The 24,013-nt window shown below is 38.5% G+C and overlaps 1 protein-coding gene across 2 annotated transcripts in view; it reads left to right on the top strand.

The window, feature by feature from the left end:
• The window catches only part of LOC127358264 (ectonucleotide pyrophosphatase/phosphodiesterase family member 3), a 31,620-nt gene extending 15,834 nt beyond the window's left edge, over window positions 1–15,786 (top strand). For both annotated transcript variants that reach the window (XM_051391247.1, XM_051391248.1), the window contains 14 exons: window positions 3,502–3,610; window positions 4,033–4,155; window positions 5,329–5,360; window positions 5,521–5,648; window positions 6,123–6,192; window positions 6,358–6,445; window positions 6,988–7,160; window positions 9,660–9,705; window positions 10,053–10,207; window positions 10,655–10,790; window positions 12,750–12,827; window positions 12,918–13,050; window positions 13,594–13,750; window positions 14,966–15,786. In XM_051391247.1, coding sequence (XP_051247207.1) covers window positions 3,502–3,610; window positions 4,033–4,155; window positions 5,329–5,360; window positions 5,521–5,648; window positions 6,123–6,192; window positions 6,358–6,445; window positions 6,988–7,160; window positions 9,660–9,705; window positions 10,053–10,207; window positions 10,655–10,790; window positions 12,750–12,827; window positions 12,918–13,050; window positions 13,594–13,750; window positions 14,966–15,139 — 1,602 coding nt within the window. In that variant the 3' untranslated portion in view covers window positions 15,140–15,786. The remainder of the gene's footprint in view (window positions 1–3,501; window positions 3,611–4,032; window positions 4,156–5,328; window positions 5,361–5,520; window positions 5,649–6,122; window positions 6,193–6,357; window positions 6,446–6,987; window positions 7,161–9,659; window positions 9,706–10,052; window positions 10,208–10,654; window positions 10,791–12,749; window positions 12,828–12,917; window positions 13,051–13,593; window positions 13,751–14,965) is intronic.
• The last annotated feature ends 8,227 nt before the right edge of the window (window positions 15,787–24,013 follow it).

The following is a 24,013-nucleotide window of genomic DNA, read 5'->3' as shown; positions in this document are numbered from 1 at the left end:
AACATGCATTTTTCTGGATCCAGAAAGAAAAGTTTAAAACAATAAAGATATGTCTGAATGAAAATCAATGTGGTATATTTCCTGGCTTGGTGGAACTCCAATGATATAATCAGGCTTAACGACTGTGATAAAACTAAGATAGTCTCCTTCCACCAGCTAATTGTGTGCTTAAACGGAAAATAAGTAAACCCTCTTCTAGTGTAATCAAACACACACACAAATAGTGCAGAGGGGGCAAGAGGACGTAAACCGAAGTGTGGGTTGATGGATGATTCAGAGAGTAGGAAGAAAGGACTTCAAAGGACATTTACAATTGGTACTAAACATGACAATATTGTTGACTGTAAGTGTTTCTGTACGTCTGCGTTGTCACACTATGTCACTTGGTCAGTTGTACTGTTAATAAGTAAAACCTTAAACAGACCATTCAGCATAACAGTGAGATCATATGTTATTGGTGGTCAAACGAAGAATGTCGCTGTGTACCAGCCACAGACTGCCACACTTCGAGACAAAGTTATATATAATTAAAGGTCCAGTGTGTAACATTTAGAAGGGCGAGTTGAGCTGCTCTCATTGGCTGAGCAATTTTGACTTGTCCGTAACAGGAAACAATGGCAGCTCACCTGTTCACACACAACCTCATATTCCAGATAAACAGTAAAACATGTTTGTGAACAGATTTGAGGAGAGAAATAGTCAACGCAGTAACAGAATCTGGATCCATATCTGATCAGCACTGCATAGTTTGACAGTTTGATCTGAGTTTGGTGCGTTGAGCTGGACGGAGAATGAGCTGTCAATCACAAGGTAGCCCTGCCCTAAAGCATACCCTGCTTTATGGTCTATTTTACTCCTAATGGGACCATCAGTTACTAAATGAACATCAGACTTGAAACTAGAGATTGAGACAGTAAACTCATTAGGAAACTGTTTACTGAGCTCATGAATAAAGTGAGAAGTCGGATCATCGGATCAGAAGACTGCATGGTATTGGTTTTTGTTGCAGCCAATGGAGCTGCTGGTCCACTCATATGTGCTTGGAACGGGACGGAGGGCATTGTAATCTGCATCTACACCATGAGATGCCATTAAATTTGTCCTTTAAAAATGTCTCATCAGGATACTTTAAATCGCTTTTGAAATATGATGGTCACTATTGATCACAAATGTCACAGAAATGAATGAACTATTCACAAACAAATTAAAAACTGTCAGAAGATCATGTGGCAGTTGTAAGCTTGGTTTAATTGATACTGTTAACTGGTAATCCAAAGAGACTTTTTAAAGTATCCCTTTAATCATTGTGTAAAGCTGCCTATTAAATATAACCTCTACAAACCAAATGAAGCATTTAAAGCAACATTTTCGAGACAAGTTTCTACCTGAGCAAAAGCTCTAAAACTTAAATTACATTAACATTTGGTACTTCAAGTGCTTGGCAACAGTGTATTTGATTTTATCAAATGATTCAACCTGTCTGTCTACATTCAGAGGTGAACTGTATGGGAAAAACATGCAGTGGAGTGATTTATACACAAGCCCTTACTGTAGAGAAGGATATTTTAAGTGTTAACCGCAAACGTCTGTCATTGATGCACAGCTGATGATTTGTAATGTTTTGTATAACTAAGACAGTTGAAAATATTATGTTCAGATTAGTTGTCCTGTTGTGGCATGATCTTTTAAAATGCCATGGGTGTGAGCATTGCGTTTGTTATTGAATCAATCAAAAGATAAGGTTGGTGATCAATTTCTGACTGATGTGTTAGTCTGTCTCTCAAGACTTCCTGTCTGTGACTCTCAGCTCGAGGCCCATTCCTCCTTATTGTAAACAATTATTCAGAAACAGCTCATAACTAATGAATTTTTTTAAATGTCTGAAAACAACTGGGCACTGTTTACTGGGAACTATTTCAGCAGCAGATTAATCCTTATGTGGTGTGCTAGTGAGTATTTGTGGCAGTAGGTGTGTAGGTATGTGTGAGTCAAAATAAACTACAGTGTGTGTTCATGTGTTTTTAATTTGGACAACAAGGGCGCTCTATGGCACAGAGGAAGAAGATATATATATAGGCTTTGATACACACACAGTACATTTTACTAGATACATGCCTACAAATCTAGCATAGCAACAGACCTATGCTTTAATCTCTTACAGTATGTTCTTTAAAGACTGTTCTGTTTTTGTGACAGCTGTGTGCAAGGTCAAAGGCATTCATCATAAACATAAATGATGTGAAAGCCCTGACTACACCTTTGGCCTCCAGCTTCAGATTACCTGCGTCTGTCATCTATCTGCTTATGCTTCTCTTCATGCCAGCAGGGATACAGACATTTTAATAACGCTTTTAAGAAAATATCTTTCAATGATGGAAAATGGGAAATCTCACTGTTTGTCTCAGTTACATATTGAATGAAATTCCAGAACCTTACCTCTTAAAGGCTCATCTCCACCTTTCCACTATCTCCTTACCATCTGATTTGGCACAAGCAAACACCAAAATGCAAACTGTGGGGCTTTGCAGGATCTTGTCCTCCAAGTTTATCGAGAAATATACATTTTACCAAACAATGGAACTCTTTAAAAGAAACAGCCCAGCTGGAGGGTAGCACAAAGAGGAGAGGACAACAGTTGACTTTTAAACTAAATGTTGAAAGTGAAATAATGATAATACGAAGTATGTCAATCAGTACATCAGTAGTGTTTGGAGGTATTGTGTGAGTGACAGTGAAGTGTAATGAACAAAGAAAATGAACACCAAATGAAGTCTAACCCAAACAACAGACCATATGCCCAGGAAGAGAGAGAGAGAAACAGACTGACACCTCCAGTTTATATAGCTGAGGAGCAGCAGGCGCTAATTAATGATTGATAATGATACTTCCTGTTTACTTCCTTAAAGGGAAAGACAGCCCAAACAGGAAGTCAAAGGGCTGTCACAATATCTTGACACATGCTCCCAGCTATTGAAACATCTTTATGCTGTTTTCTTGTAGCATGCAACTTAAAGCTGACAGAGTTGAAGTGTTATTGTTGTCCACCCATGTTATAGTGTACAGTGAGTGTGCCTCTCTGGGGTCAGGGTGGAACAGAAAGACGAAGCCTTTTGATAGCTCACAGCTGTATTAATGTGAACCATCAATGCACTTCCAGCTAACAGTGATTAAATAATGTTTGGCACGGTCCTTTACAGCTACGCAGCAGTTTACTGAGGACAGGCAGTAAGGGTACTTTCTCACCAACAACAGTTTTGTGCAGAAAAGGCAGTGAATTCTATACACTACCCTCTTCCTTTATTGAAATGCTTAAATGTGCTGTGAGCTCGTCTCATTCGCAAAGTCTATTACTCTGGAAATGTTGCTTTCAATGGCAACAAGTATGTTTATAGTAGTGTTTGCGCCGGTCTCTGTGATGACTAATGTTAATGATTATTATACTGCACTCATTTATTAGCTGTTGATTGGCTGTGTTTTTGTTTCTTTGCCCGTTTCACGCAGCTGATTCAAGCAATCCAGGGGGTAGACAAGATTATCGGTCAACTAATGAATGGTCTCATGCAGATTGGCCTACACCGTTGTCTCAACATCATCATCTTGGCAGATCATGGTAACACACAATATGACACAGCTATCTTCCTTCTGTTAATGGTACAATTGAAAACGAATGAATAACAGTGAAATTAATGTTTTGTGTGGGCTGCACAGATACAACATGCCAGATCGCTATCTGACCGATAAAGCATGTATCAGCCATGATGTGATCCAGTTTCTTTAATCAATATCATTATGAAATTCTGTGTTTTTTCTATCAGCTGCATTTGTCAGGAATGTCATCAAATCTGTGATGGATTAAAGTCCACAAATTTATAGTGTAATGAAACCACCCTGGATCAAATTGAATCCAAAAATATGTTGTGAAATGGAATTTAGAAATACTTGCAGACTGCAAGTCATGAGAAAAATATTAAAAAGAGAACGTAAACAGTGTTATATGACAGAGATTAATATAACAGTGTATTGCTGTTGCAGGTATGGAGGATACAAGCTGTGACAGGAAGGAGGTGCTGCAAGAGCTTGTAGGAGACATCCGCAATTACTGGGTCACCGAGGGACCATTCGGACGTATCAGAGCAAAAAACAAAGATATAGTCTGTGAGTAAGCATAGCAACCTTATCTAATGCTGCTTTACACTGAAAAAGGGCTTGTTAATGGGTTTCATGCCCACATTAACATTTTATCAGCCAATTGAGAATCATGTGGGTTTTGTATCATTGAGCAACAGGGTCTCTTCCTAACACCTGTAGGTGCCATTAACTGACTCTTACCCAAGTTCAAGTTTGAAGTTCTATTTCATATTTTATTTATAATAGGAGAGGTGCTGCCAAGTGTTGCCTTTGATTCACCCACACAGAATTTCTTCATGGAAATGAGATGAGAAAAATGAGCACAGGCCTGTCATAGGCCAGTGGCCAATTCTAGGCGTTTTGCATCTGTAATCTGATTGTCAAATCTTCGTGCCAAATTTTTGCATGTTGAAATCTTTACTTGGAAATCTGCATAAGAAATAATTTTAAACGTAACAGCGATAATGTTCACTGCACTGCATCGCCATGATCTGTTCTGATCTGCTTGTATGTTTGTATGCGTGACTTTCTGTCAGAGTGATGAGACTTGCTGACGATGAGCAGAAACATTAGCATTTCAAACGTCCTTTAGATTGGCAGCAGTTAATCAATAAACCAGTACAGGTGGTTAAAGAATAAAAGACAGATCTTTTTAATTTGGCTTTTACTTTAGAGTAATTTTACAGCTTTAGTTTTTAAGTTTTAATCATTGGATTTTCATCATTTGTCTCCCTGGTATTTATTTTTATATCAGCTTGTATTATTTTTTTATGCATTATATGCTAAGGTTTAACTAACGAACAAATCTTGCAATTCTCTCAATCTTTTTGCTGATCCTGTTACACCAACCATAGCCACAAAATATAATCCCAAAAATGAATGAAACTCACTAAGGAAAAATCTCCTCCTGCTTACCGTCAACTGCCTGTACATTACTTACTGAAAAACCTTGCCTGGGAAAATGTAAACATTGGCTCTTGCGCTCTGCATCCCATAGATTATTTAATCTAATTTAAAATCCAACCCGGAGACAGGCATTAAAAGCAACTATATAGAAACAGCCAATCCACTCACTGATGGTTTGCTTATGTAGGTCATATAGATTGACAGGATTGGTTTTGTTTGACGTAACAGCACGTTGGATAATTGTTATGCATTGTTTTGGTGTTGCATTACCTCATTTATTTTCTCCTATGACAGTGGACCCAGCTGGACTTGTTGCTAACATGACTGTAAGTATTCACTGTTCTCCCACAAAACACCCACATACTACAACTATTTACAGTAAGTAAAATAGAGTTCATTCTGACATGAGATACCCATAAAAGGACGTAATTGCTGATAAATTAGAAAATTATAATAAAATGATAATTTTTGTTTTTGTGTTTTCAGTGTAAGAAACCAGACCAAAAGATCAAACCGTACCTGAAGGCCAACCTGCCAAAGCGCCTCCACTTTGCCAACAGCCGTCGCATTGAAGATGTTAACGTCTTGGTCGACCCAAAATGGCTGTTTGAGAGGTAACCATTAAGCATATTAAGTTTGTCTACCCTCTGTTTTTATTGTTGCTGTTTGTTAAGATTAGTCACCAGTGGTTACAAGAAAAATACACCACCCAGGGAAGGTACAGGGACTCATGATAATAGAATGGAACTATAGACCACATCAAAAAGTCTGTTTGAGGATGATTTAGGTTTGTCTCTGGGAAACACTTCGGAGAATTCCAAGGTATTTGGAAGTATCCTTTCGGTAAGATCTGGAAAAAAATACTCACCATGTGAGTTATTATTCATTTCACAAGCGGTTAAATGTGTAAATCAATGATATCATTCTCTGTAAGGGATAACAGAGCACTGGATACTAATCATTTATTGCTTCACCCCCTTAACTTTTCAAGCTCTGCACTCAGAATTTCTGATATTATTCATTAGACCCTGATCTGATCGGACTTATTTCATGCTAAAACTGAGCAACTGTTCTGTGTGTGACCACAGGTATCCAGGATCTGTCACATTCTGCTCTGGTGGCGCTCATGGCTATGACAATGATGCTGAGAGCATGCACGTGAGCACTGACGATTCCTTACTATTCTGTTCTATTAGTCAGCAGCCAGCAGTAATGTCAGTAAAAGTTCCCTCTAAAATGTTAAAAACATGTATCTCCATCATTACAATTACCTGCAAACTTAACTGTATGTAGTTTTTTTTCTTACTTCTTGTTTTCTTGCAGGCCATGTTTGTCAGTTATGGACCCAAGTTTCAACAAAAAACTGAAATTGAACCCTTTTCCAACATCGAACTATACAATCTTATGTGTGGTGAGTCTGTGGGTGTTTTTTTTTACCATTAACTGTAAGCTTTTAGATAGACTGCAGACTTTAATTTGTTGTAGATTATCTTGGAGTCCAATCAGAGCTGCTGTTAGTAAAAATCAATGACCCCAGGACAAACAAAAAAGCACCAATGTTATCTAAAACCAGTCATATGAACCTGCAGAGACTTGAAGCTTTCTTGTGATAAAGATTGGAACATGGTGAATGTTTGTTGACCCCCTTTAGATTATCCTATTGTGATTCACTTGGCATTCAAGTTTGGCGCTGAGCTTACTGAGTTTAGAGAAAATCAGGCGATGCCAACATTGTGGAAAGAATAAATCACAATACCACTATAGCTAGCAAAAAGTAAAGCAACTGTGTTGGATACAACTTTATATAACCTTTGTCACGCAAAATTTCTCTGCAAATAAAAACCCTTGGTTATGCTTTGGCAAACATTTGGCTGTAATGTAATGTACTACCCAAAATCTGTAGCTAGGAAACTTGTGTAATGCAAATAACTAAACAGCAGTTGTTTCATGCAGACATCCTACAGGTCTCTCCTACTGACAACAACGGGACCCACGGCAGTATGAACCACATCCTGAGGCTGCCCTACTACACACCAGTGGCCCCTGCAGAGCAGAGCAGACCTATTCAGTGTCCGCTGATTAGCCTCGACCCTGCAGACAACCTGGGGTGCTCCTGTCCTGCGCTGGTGGGTAATGTCACACTTCTATGTTGCAGAGTCACATTTAACTGTAGAGGAAAAGATTGTGGGCCTCATTCACAAAAGTCCTTGAATTAGATGCATGTTCCAGACAATCAGTCAATAGCATAACGAAATGCACAAATAATCCTACATTATGTCTTTACTAAGATAAGACAAGACAAACAGTAAAAAACCCTAACCCTTAACCCTTGGCTGAACATGAAGGATCGGAGCACCACAGAAAGGCTATGGTCGCTTATGTTATGTGCTGTGCTGATGCTGGAAAGATAGATTCTGAAAAAACAATTTGACAGTGAATGTGAATCTTGGACCAAGGTTTTACAGAGGGTAGTTGCTGTTTTTAGCAGAGCGAGGACATAGAGACATTTTTGGGCAACCTGATAACAGGAACTTATGGGTTTGCTGGAAGTTCGGCGAGTTTGACCCATTCTTGAAAGTGCATATAGAAAAAAATGGCAACGCAGGCAAGGGAACACCATCATACCTCTTATCAGCAGCATGTTAGGAATTCATTGAACTGATATCCTCAAAGAGATAATCAGTCAGATAAAAGTGTGAAATACCTTTCGCTCAGTGTGGATTCCACTCCAGATGTTTCACACACAGACCAGCTCACGTTCATTATGTGCTATGCGTCACCTGATAGCTGCATCCAAGAGTGTTTTGTAAAGTTTCTGCCACTTACAGCGGGTCTACAGCCCAATGACAACCACAGAATAGAGACTTTGAAAAACTTTCAAACACTAGATGGTCAGCACACACCCATGCAACAAAAGCACTGCACCAGAACTATGGCAGAATTCAAGAGTCACTGCAAAAGGTAAGTGATGGTACGAACCAAAATCGAACTACTCGAAAAAAGGCCAGCCTATGGGAGGATTTTGAGAAGTTTGAGAGTGATGCAAAAATCATGTCTCCAGCTGTGTCTCAGCCAAATGTTGATATTGCACTCTGACAAATTGGTGGAGTAAAATGTATCAAGTGAAGTACTAGAACTTTAAAACAACAATTAAGTGTGTATTTATATTTCTAGTACTGTGTATTGATGACTTGATGATTTGTTTCCCTGGAATAGAGACACAAGGGTCATCCTGGCAATGACATAGTCTGGCAGTCGTCACAGACTTTCTCTCACAACAAGAACATTATACCCTGTATTTTGCTTGTGGCACTAAACCAAAATGTTAAATTCCAGTGTTGAACCCAGGATGAACACCGAAAGGCAGAAACGCTAGCACACACAGATTTGCAGGGAAAAGTTGACTAATCTCAATTACACCAATGTATTTAGAAATATGCAGACATTTCATGGCTTTCTTTAGAGATGCTCTGAGCAGAGAAGCTCTGATGAAGACATATTTTTTTATAATTATGTGACAGTGTGAAGGTTATATATAAACTAAGCTCCAAAGGCATTTGATATTATACAGCTAGTTACACAGGCAGTTTTTTCCCCTGTAAAATGTCCTTGCGGCTTGTGACTGAGATGATAAATGGCACCTTAATCTGTTATTATAGTTTAAACAATCATAGAATAAACAACAAATTATATCTGTTCAAGGAGACGGCTGTTGCAAGCCGACGTTTGAACTTTGTGAAACCCAGCCTCTGAACTAAAAAAAAACTAGCACATGCACTTTTGTATTTTGAACACTGGGAGAAAGAAAACCAAACTATACAAATTCATTGATTTATGTACACATACACACATACATGGGTATAATGAGTATTTATTAGTGCATTCTTACATTCATACGTCCGTACTGGCATGCCATAAGAAACACAATATCTGCACATGGCAACTACGGTGTGTTTTAGGCTATGTAAAGATTTCTGTAATGGAAAATTAATTGTGGCTAGATATGATAAGGGTTTAGCAACTAAAACACTTAGTTACAATCATGATTCAGGTTAATGAAATGATATTAATTATAGGTCTGTGAGGGGAAACACACCAACCTCCACCCCTTTACTTCCCACTACTTCCTGCATAGCCACTGGACGTAAATCATCCCATTTGGACATAATTCCTAGGTCTTTCTTTAGGCACAGTGTGTGTAGGCTATCTCACCTCACCTGTTTTTGAAATTTTTTTTACTTGAATTGGTGAAAGCACACTCACATACCACCATGATGTGGAGGAAAAATCAGCAAGTCATTATAAAAAAATTTGCTTGGAAAATCCCCAAATATACTGCAATCTTGTAAACAGGTAACAGAAATAAGCACAGGCCTTGAGTAATATAGTGATTCATAGATTGAAATGGAGGCTGATGATATGGATGGAAAAAGCCTAGGAACAGAGAAACAGATGTTCCACAGAACAACTTTTAGAAGAAGAAAAAATAATAATTCATCTTTTTACACCTTTACAGGCAAGCTTATTATGTTATATTGTATCACATTATTTTATGTAAGTGTATACTGTGCTTGATAAAAAACAAAATATATATTATTATATGTCTTCCTTTTCTCTCTCTTTAGGGTGGGAATGCAATCAACAATCGTCTGAATCTGACAGCAGAGGAAGGTGAGCAGGTTCCATTTCCACTGACAGTCCTTTAAAGAAAGTTCTTCTGTACCTTAAATGTTCCTGAGATCTGTAATTTGTGTTTTTATTTGGTAGATTTTTGGATTCTAGATCGGTTCCTTAAAATACATGCAGTGTCACAACTGAAGGCACTTTGAGGAATTGGATTGGTTCTTTCATAAATGTTTGACATTTTCCTGCATCTCCCTTCTGATTTCCAGTGTTGTCAATATTCCACTGATCGACAATGCAAAGAGGGCAAAAATTACTTGTCAAAACCTCTGCACTTTTAAAGTTTTTTGCACATGGCAGTGACATTAATTCTGAGTGCACTTTTCGTCTTTCAGTGTCCGCTGCGGAGAAGAAGCACATGCTGTTTGGTCGTCCCCAGATGCTGCAGCCTGACCAGAGTTACTGTGTCCTTTACCAGGAGGGATTCATCACCGCCTACAGCCACAAAGCCCTGATGCCTTTGTGGAGCTCCTTCACCATCGACAAGCCGGTAAGTGTGTTAATGGTGAAGGAAGAGTATTACAAATGTGTGATTTTCATAGTGGAAATCTTCAGATGTTATAAATCTGAATCCTATGAAAATAAAATAAACAATCATGTTGATGTTTGAGGAATAACAAGAGTTGTCTGGTAATGTCAGGGCTTTGAATTGTGCACAACTTAATGGCAGTGATAACATAACATGACTACACAGATGGCATTGGTTTTCAGGAAAGTATTTCTTGGAAGACAGGAGTTCACAATCCAGACTTCCCCACAATAGTTGGCTCTGAAAGAGCTATTGTTATTGGATCTCAAAGCCTTGGCACAGATGAAATTTATCAGCATAAAAGATCACAGAAAAAAGTTAATTGTTCATCTGAACTTGCATCTGGAGCTGGATTGTTTCTAATAAAACAAAATATTAACTAAAACATTGATTTTCCCATTCCTGTAGATGAACTTGGACCCCTTACAGCCAGTGACTTCAGACTGTTTGAGGGCTGATATCAGAGTCCCAGTGTCCCAGAGTCCCAGATGTGACCAGTACAACAATGATAGGAACGTGACACACGCTTTCCTGTACCCACCAAGTACGCATCAGCACCCAACTGACCCAAACTAACTACTGTATTCTAACTACTACGACAATACTATAGTATAACTATACTGTAATTATCTCTTGTCTCTCTTGGTGCTCAAAAGGTCGTGAGCATTTCTGTGTCTGCTACACTCACTTCCTCTGTCTCTCTCTCTTTCTCACATTTTTTTCCATAGAATTTCAGCCCATCCTCCCCCATAATTCTCCGTAAATTCGTACACCTCTCGTACACAGCGTTCAGTGTTTTATTAGTTTTCAGTGTAATGTCACTGTTTGTTTTTGCTCATATTCCCCAATTGCAAAACATCTGAAACAGCTCACCTTATTTCATTATAAAAAAATGACTTCACCAGACATTTCCTCAGGTCAAACAAAGGGCTGATTTATCCCACAGACCTCTTAATTTCTTTTCTTTTTTTTGGATATGATCAAACCTTACAGATGCACTTCTAACCATCTGTCTATCGCTGTTAATCACAAGAAAACTTTAACCAATCAGAGCCATATAACATATTCAAACTCTTATAGAAGTCAGTCAGGAGATATTATTATTAGATATAATCTACTTAACATTACACTGTGGATTGTGATTGTGTTTTTGTTGTATTTTTTAACTTGAAATGTATATTTATTCAGCCTGCCTATCATGTATATCAGAAAAAGGAGAAACAGTCTCTTCTTTCTTCTTGTGAGGTTAGTGGAATGCAGTCCTGGTGCTCTCATTTTATTGTCATGAAAAAAGAAATAAAGTCCTGACCAGATTATAACTCCCCAGATGTTACAGCAATATCATTAAAATGTTTACTGGCAAAGTATTTCATTTGTTTTCTGCCACATAATTAGTTCTTGCAGTATAATACCAGCGTTGTTTAGTAAAACCAACTGCTGCCTGCAGGGTAGAAAGAATGCAGGAAAATGTTGGCAAAACCACTGCTATCATTTCCTGGACCTTTTGGCCAAAGCTGAATCAAAAATCCTTTGACTCACAAAACAGGAAATCAAAAGACATAGACCTATTCCAATTTTGAATACCACGACTCTCTATGTTTTAAGTCTCCTTCCCTGCATTATAAGGAAATTAACTGAATTTGGGATCATTTCACAGGAATTCCTGATGCCAGGCATCTGCACTGTAATGAGAAGAAATGGTTGGCTGGATTAATTTTTGATTTAGTTTCTGAATTCTTGTAGTTGTTATGAGTCAATTACCAAAGAAGGTGTTGTAGGTTCACGTAGACTCTACACTCACTACTTTTCATTTATTACATTCTTTTTGGCTGCAGATTCAGCATTTCAACAAGTGAGGCTTTGTGCGGTGCTAGCATTGTCCTTGCTCCCTGAACAGAAATAATCACTTTGATTAAATGAAAGCAACAAGGTTTCTCTTCACTGGAAAAGACCTGGATTCCACTTCTCCACATCTCACAGTCTGACATCAAGTAGAAAAACATTGTGGGGGTGTAGCTGACATTGTACCCTGACCTGAATAAAAAGAACCACTTCCATTGAGCTTCTCCCATCTGATAACATATCCCTCTAAATAGCTGCGCAGTGTTTTCTCAGAACTGATGCAGTTTCTGGAGTTCTTTGTCCTCTTTCTCCTTAATGTAAAAGTGTGATCACAACGTAGCAGGTCTGAATGATTGAAAAAGGCCTAAATTAGGTCTTTTTATATGATGAATGTATTTTCAGAAAAGGGGATAATATATTTACTCCATATAAAAGAAGAGGGGTTGGTCTTTGGAATTCAGTTCTGTATATTTAATTCAAGTTATGCTGATAGAGGACATGCACTGTCAGTGAATTATAGTAGTCACATTGCTAGTGTGGTAGTAGTCACTATTTTCAACCCCAGTGAGAGGATGCAGCGGAGTGCACATTTGTATTTTCATCCGTCTTTAGAAGTTCAGTGAAACTCATCCTAAAATTGTTCCTTGTGGTGTTTTTGCAGACCTGAATGTGACAGTGGACCAACAGTACGATGCTCTGCTAATGAGTAATGTGGTGCCAATGTACCCCGAGTTTAAGAGTAAGTTATTGGTTAATATCACGGCAAAAACTACACTGCACAACTTGCCTTTTTACCTTAAATTTAATCTTCTCCCCTCTCCTCTTTCAGAGATTTGGGACTATTTTCACAGCACCCTATTAAAGAAATACGCCTCCATTTACAACGGCATTAACGTAGTGACGGGCCCCGTTTTCGATTACAACTACGACGGCCGGTACGACACTCTGGAGCAGATTGAGCAGTAAGTTTAATTTCCTCATAAGGAATGCTAATATTTGCACTAGCACTTTTACAGCTCCAAGACAAACAGAGTTGATTTTTGAAGAAAGTCACTGCCAGGACCTAAAACCATGAACTCCATGAATATATATGGGTTTTCATTAATCCATCATTATGAGATAAAATACAGAAACTGTTAAACAGCTAAATTATTTTCAATACAGAATGATTACATTAAATAATATCAGACTCTACTCAGAGTTTTGCATTTTAAGCCAACACGTAGGATTTGGAGTATTTTGTCAGTGATCAAAAACACTGGAATGAAACAGGAAATGTTATTTTGTGCCCAACCCTTCTAATGACACTTCATGTTATCTTTTCCTGTCATTGTCAGTATGTATTTGTCTGGCGATATGTCTTGTGTTTGAAAGCGAGCAAATCCCAGCCAGGTTCAACATCTGCTGGAAGGACTGAAACCAGAAGAGTGGGTGTTGCAGCAAACTTTACTGTACTTGCAGTAAAAATGCGCTGATGAGTAAGACTTGATATTGTGTGATTCTAGGTTTGTGTCAGGAACGAACATCTCCATTCCCACGCATTACTTTGTGGTGTTGACCAGCTGTAAGGATTCAGCCCTACCTGTGAACGCCTGCATCGGAGAGCTGCAGACCGTGTCCTTCTTACTGACTCACAGACCCAACAACTTGGAAAGCTGCAAAGTAAGAAGTTGCTATGTCTGTTTTTATCGTTTTTTATTTCACAATCCTCCTCCACTTGCTTCCTCACATTGGGCCAGAAAAATATTATTATTAAGTCTTACTTAATATGAAACTGACTCCCCACTTTATGTTAGCTGCTGTTGTCTGTTCCTGTGTGTGAACATCAAAGTAATAAAAAAAAGACTAAATAACCACTGCGGCCCATTCCAATGACCAACTGTGGATCGATGGTGGCCCAATAACAAAGGTCAGGGATCACCAAGAAGACTGACATTAATCATCTGGAGACCATGACTACCAAAGGCAAATTTCATGGTAATAAGGCCAATTGTTGAAAGATACCTTGTCGTGGACCAAAGTGTTAGTTAAGTGGTGCTAGAGGGAGGTCAGACAGTCATCAAAATCACATCCTATTGGACAAACCAGTTGGTTGGCTTTGCTGGCACTCAATAGGCTACTCCGCTACTTATTGCAATATTTGTTGTTAAACAAGCTTCTGGGATATTTCCACTGGTTTGGGAATTTTGTGGTCTAAACGGAACTTTGGAGTGTCCAGGTGGAGTGGCTCAAATAGGTGTGTTGATGTAAGGTGGGAAAGCACAGCACAACCAAGTACCTTTGTATAGTAATGTTGGTGCAAAAGCAATGAATAATCCACAAAGAAAAGGTCAATTTTTTCCATTTTCTGAACTGGACTAAACAGGTAGGTATTAAATTAATTTCATGAAAACGTCACATTCATGGTTTCGGGCGCCTGGTTAGCTCAGTCGGAAGAGCTGGCGACCCATATACAGAGTTGCTGCAGCAGCCCTGGTTCAAATCTGACCTGCAGCCCTTTGCTGCGTGTCATCCCCTCTCTCTCTACCCCCCTTTCCTGTCAATCTCCAGCTGTCTCTATCAAAATAAAGGCATGAAAAGGCCAAAAAAATTACTTAAAAAAAAATAATAAATTGTGGTTTCATCGAGGAATATGTCGTTGGAACACAAAAAAATTATGTATAGTCTCAGTACAATGGCAGTGATAATTTGTAGGTGGGGTGAATGCCCCTTTTTCCGCTTGCCCCTGACCCCCAAAATGTCTGTGCACGTCCCTGGACAGTTTTTGCTAACAGGATGTAACAGAAAGCAGAAAATCATCCTCACAAACTGTCCTTTTTTTTCTGATTAGCTCACCTTTGTTCAAATGTTCTGTCGCTTTTTGTTTCGCATCGACAGAGTACACAAACCGAGTCTCATTGGGTTGAAGATCTCATGTGGTTCCATCAATCTCGAGTCAGAGACGTCGAGTGGATCACGGGATTGGACTTCTACCAGGGCAGCAATCGACCAATCCCAGAGCTGCTGAGGGTGAAGACCCGCCCCACAGCTGCCATTCAAAGAAAACAATGAAATTGTTAATTTCCACAAACAAAAATGACCAAGAATAATATTCAATACCTCTAAAAGTAGTGTACTATTGAATAAGTAGCCTTTAATTGTGTTATCACGTTGTCAACCCCGGACTGAATGTATCTATCATCCAACATAAAGTTTTTATTTACTTTTAAATTTAAACTGTTAATTTATTTTTGTATTATGTAATCCTATTATTATCATAATTTGTATCCTATTGATTTTATTTTTGTAATCTGTATTTAAGCGGTTATTGGACTCGAAGTCCAGATGGGATGAGGTAGAACGGGTATTTAAACAGAAGAAAGGAAATCTTTTCTTTAACTTGCAGGACTTTTAGAGCTGTGGTGCTACAGGACTTTAAATACAGTCATAGATGATCACACACTTGTTTTTTTTATTTTGGGGAAACATTTTTTTTGCCCCTTTTGTCTGTATATTGTATTAAGAATTGTATCAAACCGTGTCGACTAAATCTCTGTTCATATCTCTGATGAGTACAATTCCACTCCATTGTATTGGAAGTGTCAGATGTTGATATCTCCTTTAAAGACCTTTTTTTGTATTATTTGGATAAACTTCCTGTTTAAAATGTTTCCTCATATTGTACCAGTCACTTTAAATAAAAAAATCAGAACAATCAACAGTTTTATTAAAACATTTTTGGATTAAACAAGAAGAGCTGCGTAGTTTTCAGAAAAGGGTTTTAGTTTTTCAGAAAACAAACGAGGATCTTTTGACCACATTGAATCGAAGTTGCAGAGAGACGGAGTACTGAGCTGCAGGAGGAAGGTTACGTCAACAAATTAGACCTCTTTCTTAGTTTTCATAGGTTTGCCAGCAAAAATCAAACACACATCCTATTATGATTTTGTTCTGCCTTAAAAAGCCTTTACACAGAGAGATAAACTATCCAAGGTAAATTAATATATTACTCAATTACATTGTTGAGATTTCTAGGGCTAAGAATATAAGGGTAAGAATGCACAGCAAGGAAACTTAACATTTATTTTAACACAAGTCTCCTTCAAAACACAGAATAAATATCTTCCAACTTCACAAAAACAGCATACTTGTGGACTTGCTGTTATGATGGATGATGTATAACGTTACAAATTAACTCTAATTGGGAAGCCCTAATTCTGGCCCCACTCCGCTGCAGTCCAATGCTCCTGTGCTAGTGGTGTAAACAAGCAAACAATAAGCAAGTTAGTGGCAGCAGCTCGAGTGCTGCGCCTTGTCCTGGTCACGCTGTTAAAAGTGCGTTGACTAAGACATACAGTTTCACTAAAACAGCCAACATTGTTTATTGTTAACAGCTTTTGAATCCTGAATGGAACCGGTTCAAGAACCAGAGCCAATTTAGTAGAAAAGGGATACTCATGATCTCTTCCTAATAGTTCCCATTTGGAGCAACACATGCAGTGTTTTTGAACTTTTTATTTTTCCTCTGCTTACTATCTTGCCGTCACATTTTAGCTCGTAACGAATCATGGATGTACACGTGTGTAGCATGCTGGAATGTGAGTAGGCTGATATTAAACACTATATTGCAGAAAATGCACAACTTAAGTTACATTTAAATGGCATTTCAGCAATTTCATAGTTTACATTTTGTATAATTGTGATAGTACTGTGTGGTTTTAAATTAATGTAGTTAATTTTTGGTTCATGCAGTTTAGTTTGAGAACCAGTGACCACTTTATTTTCTTTCTTTATGTTTTTGCACAGAAATGTTCTTGTGTCTTGAATCTGCTCCGCACAGTCATTGAGAGAGTAGACCGAGCACAACAGGAAAGGCCAATTTGTGCTGCTAGTAAGGAAACAACAACAAAAAGCACAGTGCCTTCTTGTTTTGCTGGTGTCTGAGTGGACTAATGAGGTCTCGGTGAGGTAATGGGAATCGGGTTGGAGGCATCAGCAGAGTTCCTTTGTTAAACTGGGCAGGTGTTTTTACTTAGAATAGAATCATTGAGGTAAACAGTCTCTGAGGACATTTTCCAGCTCTTCAGAGGAAGAAAAGCTTCTACAAGAGCAAAAGAGGGTGAACTGGTTGCCTCAAGGGAATCTGGATGTGTTCCTGTGGGTGCTGTGAACCTATGCCCACACAGGAGATTTCACAGACCAGGTCAAGTGAAAAAGTACAGAAAACATTTAATTTCTCTGAAAGGTCATGTTCTTTGTTTTCAGACACTTCTAATAACATAACCTGCCTGCCAGGATTACACTGTAGCCCATTTCATGGCTGCAGGCTTTGGCACTCCCTCAGTACTGCTCCCCAGCAGTCATTTCGACACAATAACATGGGAAAATAAGGTCCAGGTTGACAACTGACAGTGCTAGCTCCCATGACATACGGCTATTTAAAATGACTCTCTTCTGATTATGATTGGTTTGAAAGAAAATGCTCCATAAAAACCTCAGACAGAATGAACAGCCTGTAAACCGAAGTGTTGAACAAATTAAAACCAACAGAAAAGTTTGAAGACTGCCTATTAAAAGGCAAAATCCGTGGACAAATTAATCACTTGCGTTAGCACCGAACTGTAGATCACGTCGCATATAAACAGTTTTCATAACTGCAGCTAGTGTTCGCTACATAGTAAACACTCGCAGCCTGCCATCCTTACTACCACAAGGGTACCACCACATTAGATTATTACCAAAATAAAGAAACAAAACTCTCTCCTGTTACACTTCTCTAATCTTTGTTTATTCTTTACTGTATAGCTTAATACTGTAAATCTCTTCAGCATTTTTTTATGCCAGGCATACATATGTGTGTCGGTCATATATGCGTTGATACAGATGAACAGATGTGAACAGATCTGTGAATTGGTTTTAAAACTATATCATTATTAATTTTATGATTGTTATGTTTGATGCATGCATGCATGCATGTATTGTTGATAATGAATGGACAGAAACAGGCATGAAGCAGCAATTCAAATTGCTGAAAGGCTGAAGGTGCAATAAATGTGTTGCAGTAATGGGATTCCCATGGTAACCCTCTGCTTTTGCAGGCCCATTAGGTCAGTTCCTGCAAGCAATCAAACAGGTTCCCAGTAAAGGTCTGTTTGCCCGCCGATAAAAGCCTTCCATGTTTTCACTCTAAGCTCTGATGACAAAAAAAGAACAGTGGTAAAAGCATCATTGATTCATGAATAGGTTTGGTTTATGACAAAACACACACATTTTCACTTTTATAATGTGCACAATTGTCATCATCTGTAGATTTGTTCACTGTCAACAGTATTTAGAATGACTCATGGCAACCCTAAAACCACAAAGCCAGCCCACATCACAAATCCTAATTTAACCACATTACCATTTTTGATACAGATAATCATGATTAATGTTCCTATTTATAGGTTTAATATAAATCATGTTTTTATTACCTTAGAATGGGACGTTTTTATCTCCAGAGGGAGAGGGACCTCTTCTGAAGATGAGTCTGAACAGGCAAACCAAATACTGGCTGTAGTTAGGGCCTTCAGTGTTTCTGTTTTGCAGCAAACATAGTCTCTCTTGTACACGTGAGGTGAAGCTAGCTCAACTACTTTTTTAAATAACTCTGAGATAAGTTTTCATAAAAAAACAAAAAAACACATTCTGCTATTTTAATGAATTAACAAGATCGTGCCAGCAGGTTCTCCATGCCCATGGCCAACCCAAATCCCGTAACCAGTCACCAGCATGTTTCAGTGGGTCTAATGCCATAAGCCTGACGCAAAGCCCCTGACACTGCTTAGTTGAAAAATATTTTCAGTTCCCGTATTTCTCTGCTTGTTCATTCACCATCCTTCCAGCACCCGCAGGGCTGTGCAGACAACTGCAGCTGGGGTCTGTTTGGATCGAACAGATGGATGATTCAGGAACATTAACTCACTGCAGATGTTTCTCACGTGCTGTGAATTCAGGGTTAGTCTTTTGTACTCAGAATGGTCTTGCCTTAGTGTGCATTATGTCGATGAATCACTGAGATTACATTAATAATTAATAATGTTTTTTATTTCATTTAAGTTTTCAAAGGTTTCTGCTAAAACTGGAAAGTTTGACAGTGGACAAAATAATATTAACTCATATCGTTGACTCAGCTGCAGCTGTGACAACCATCTTTTCCTACATCAAGGATGACCAACATTAAATCTCATTACACTTTATATTCAGCAGTGTGGCTCATGTTGCTCTCATCACAATGGTCATTTATCTACTTGGGAAGATTTGCTTTGACTGTAGAGTGTGGGTGTGAGAATGAGACGGAAAGTAAGACCAAAACCAGAGACGCACCAGACAAGAGGTCTCCTTTGTGAATTGGTCAGTTTTAAAGAATGAACAGGGAGAGATGAGACAACTCAGCAAAAGCAATCATGTAGCCAGCAATGCCAGTCACCGTTCATTCGTGAGTTCACATCCTCTGCCTCAGTAAAAGTAGCAAAAATACTCCGGTAGTTGTCGCACTTTTATGATATTAAATTAATTCTTTAAATGTACATATTCAAACAGCCGCCTGTTAAATGATAACGGAACAAGTGGTAATTATTCTGAATGTGTCAGGACATTATTACATCCCAGATCACTGCTGTGAGTGCTGTTCAGTTAGTTGCAATCTGCAACTTTACCACTGACATTCACAGACATTGAAATTTAAGTTCAGCTCTGACTTAATAGTCACACTATAATGTTTTTCCTTTTACCTCTGAAGTGAATGACCAGTGTATTCCAACTCTTCCCATCTCAAGGACTTGCCATAGTCTTTTCCCAGGAAATTGATATTTTCCACTTCCTCTGTAGCAATTTAGGCTTTTCACCAATCACTCTGTCTCTTGCCAATGCAGGCAAGCTGCTCACACATCTATAAAAGGCTCAAAGTGATGTCAAACACACGCCATCAGTATTTACACAGGGAGGTTAAGTGCAGTCGGAAAAATCATTTTCATTCATCGACAGTTTAAGTCTCCACTTGTTAGGTATTTATTTGGAGACTGTTAATTGAATCTCAGGGGACAACTCCAGCTCAGCTATAAATATAACCTTTTCCACTGCATACAAAACAGTTCATTGACATCAGCAGGTGTTTTCCAGGATGTTTATAGTCTAAATGTGTACAACAAGAGCAACCAGCATTGATGGCTCAGAAAGCAAAACATTCACATTATCACAAAAACTATGTTTGTGGTTCTAGAATCCGAGTGAGTCACAGTCTACGGTGCGTTGATTCAGGATTGCTCAGAGACATTTTGAGTTACGAGCAAGCATTTGACAGGCCACACCCACTCCGACCAATTACCCCAGACAGCCCCCTACACCAGATTGAGACATGAGGTCATATTTATTTTTCAACAATTTCAGACAAAAGATCAGACTTGGTGTGCATTGGCCCTTAAAACTTTAAACTTAATCCACAGAGGGAGGGATAATGCCCGCAGAGCTATCTGCAGCATAGCTGTCCAGTCACGTTATTGTCACCGAATCAAAGTCAAGATTCTCAGGAAGGAGATTTTCAGAGGATGAGCCACTGAAGGATTATGCTCAGTGTGGTCAGATATATTAATGAGATATTCAGATCTTGTTTTTTATTCAGTTTATGTCAGCTCATTCATTTAGAACGGTGAAGAAACTGTTTCACTGAAACTACTTGGAATGAATGGACACCCAGCGGCCAATCAGAATCAAGTATTCACCCAGACCAATGTATAAATAATAATAATAATAAACCAGCTTATGGGTTGAACCCTAAATATATGATGGATTGCGGTGAGATTTGATGTGTCCGATGAAAAGCAGTAGCTCTGCTGACTAAATGATGATGAAGAACTCCCATCCCAATCCCATTCACATATCTCACACCAGCTCGAGTCATTTTCATATCCACAAACCACAAAGTATTAGCCATAAACTGCCTTGTCACAAAGTAAATACACTGCTACCATAAGGCGCTTAATGATTCAACTGGGAGGAACAGTGACACACACAAAGTGAAAGGACGAGTGTCAGAGTGAAAGTGTTACGGGGGGGAAAAAAACCACATCCACTTGCTTTCATTTCTTGGGAATTTCTTTTAACTATTGTCATGAATACAAGCAAGTAAAACCGACAGCCACAGTAAACGGATAAGACTGTCAGTGTGCAAAAGCATTTCGTCTTCACAAACCTTGGTCAACGGACAGATTGTGAAGCCTCAGAGACACAGGTGTGTGAAATTGTATCTCCTCATACAGAATGCTGTAGAACACTATAACAATGTATTATAGACCATTAAAGAAACTGCAGGTTATATGAATACAATTAATGATATATAACAATATAATTCTATTATATGAATGTCAACATGGACAGTTTAATAATGGACAAAGCTTCCTTGTATCTTAAACATGCTTTCTATGTAATGGCCAGCAGGGGGGAGCTCCATTGGCCGCAATAGCAGGTCTTGTGGAGATATGACTCTACTAAATGGTTTCCTAATGAGTTTATGTTCTCAGGTGCTAGTGTGGTTTTCTTCCATACAGCATTTAGTAAATGATCGTCTCATTTAAAATAGACAATATAGCAGGGTATGTTTCAGCTGCGTTGCCTATTTTCTCACTGCAAATTGTTTCAGAAACAGATTGCACTGTGATATGAGATTCTGTGGGACCAGCTTTATGCAGACGTAAAAACGTCAGTGTGCTGTCGTGGAAAATTGTGTCATATTTTTCTTCCCACATTTATCATGTTACTAAGAACCCACACAACCCCAGGTTTTTGCCTCTCTCATTGTGGCCTGGAAAAGCTCAATATAACCTTGAGGAGGAAGGGTAGGCTCTGGGATATTTCAATGTGCTTTTTCTCATAGACTAAACCATTTATTGGTTAATCAAATTGGGAGATTAGTCAGTCGTAAGAAGTAAGTATTGTTGCAACCGTGGTTTCAAGGTTTTGGGATTGGCCAGTGTTTTTTTTTTTTTTTTTAGCAAAAGCTATTTTAAAAACTAAACAACTAAATAAAGTTAGTAAAGTTTGTTCTTCTGAAAATTTTGATCGCAACAGAAATTTCTGCAGTGTTTGAAGCCTAGGAGGTGCATTCACAGTCATCACGTGCACTTTAAATAACTAAATTGCAGAAGCAAGGTTCTTATTGATACGGTTTATAAATAGTTAAGGCAGGGCACGCAGTTTTATTGATAAAGCATGTTTCATTCACAAAGGCAGATTCAATGTGTGTAGGTTTAAAAATACACAATTAAAAAAATAATAGGACTTTAGATTTTAGAAACATTGAAAATAATGTTTTTTAGTCTGAATGTAAAATTCTTTATTTTCAGGGACCAGAAAATACTTGAATTTGTCAAACTTTATTCAAAGCTTCCATTATTTTATAATCCTCAGGACCATAAAATAAATGCTGTAACAGTTTTACATGTTTATTTTTAGTGATAAGATACAGTTGAGAGAGGTAAATCCAGATTGAATCCTGACTTAAACTCATTTAACATCTTACTCATGGACTCATTTTCATTTCATTCAAGATAAAATAAAAAACTACTTATCATGTTTCATCAATTTCAGTTATTTATGATGAACTAAACAGTAATGTCTTTTTTCCACAAGATGTCAGCAGTCAGTTGTTTTATAAACCAACATAAGCAGACCTCAGCATGTGATCAATGGTCAGTTATTGGTCCTGTGGTCCAGAATTCCTCGCAGCAGCCTTGCATCTCAAGTGTCATGTTTCACATTATTCTGATGAGATAAGTTTTTGTTTGTTTGCGGTCTTTTTAAGAAAGACAAACCAATCAATGGCTCCACTGTAGTTTCTCCGTCATGCTTGGTTGAGTCAGGGGGTTTTAGTTGGTTGCAATCTGCTTCTAAGTATTGAAATAAGACAGTATTTACTATTGAGGACTGTTATTATTCATCATTTGGAGTAATGTAAATTATACAGAAACCATGTGTAATTAGGGAAGAACTGGGTCTTACTACCTCCTTTACCAGAATTCCAGGTTAATAACTAACTAAGAATAATTGTATGTGTGCTAATGTATATTGCTCAACGTTATCCTAGGAAAGCAGGCAATAACCCAACTTAGAGAGCCTCTTTTCCTTTCACTTAGGAATGGAAAGCATCGTTGGAATAGACAGTGTTTTCCACACTAACATCAAACCATCTGCTCCAGATAATCCACTTAAATGACCAATTCACTAGCAAGGACCACGCCACAATATTTCACTTTAGGAGGTTATGATGTAAAGGATAGATGAACTGATGTGGAGGGGAGAAGGAGGAAGATCTGTTAGGTTGGTCTGGGAGGACGTGCTGAAGGCTCAGGCATCAGATGGCACCTCGAATGAGACGTGGAAGAGGTATGCTCCCATTGAATAGGGAGGGATGAGGAGAGGAGGATGAAAAGATGTGGGTAGGGAAAAGGTGAAGGTGGGTAGAGACAACTGAGAGAAACCAGAACGGATTGACCGGGTGTAAAAAGGCTGGTTGAGGCATGGCCCTGCTCCTGAACCGATGGTAACCTATGAACTTCATGTGTGCGCAGATACACCACCCACCCAGGTGTACAGGTGGATCCTAAATATAGTGTCACAAAAAAAAAAAAAAAAAAATATATATATAGGCTGCATCGTATCTGCTTTAAATTCCACTTCAAATAACTCTGAAAAAAGAACTTCAAAATCTAAATATCTACAAATCTTCAGCCCAACATGAATATCTTAGACGTTTACTGAAATTCCCATTTCCCTCTTCAGTGGCATCGATGACGTTTCTCTTGTAGAAAACCGGTAACTTTTAAATTGCGAGAAATAAGTCCACACATCCTTATAGGGACAGCACGCAGGGGACTACTACCATACTGCACGTCTGACGCGCTGAACACTTTT

Source organism: Dicentrarchus labrax, unplaced genomic scaffold (assembly GCF_905237075.1).
Source record: "Dicentrarchus labrax unplaced genomic scaffold, dlabrax2021, whole genome shotgun sequence".
NCBI classification, from domain to species: Eukaryota; Metazoa; Chordata; class Actinopteri; family Moronidae; genus Dicentrarchus; species Dicentrarchus labrax.
Note: the sequence above shows the minus strand (reverse complement) of the source record. Positions and strands in the feature narration are given on the sequence as shown.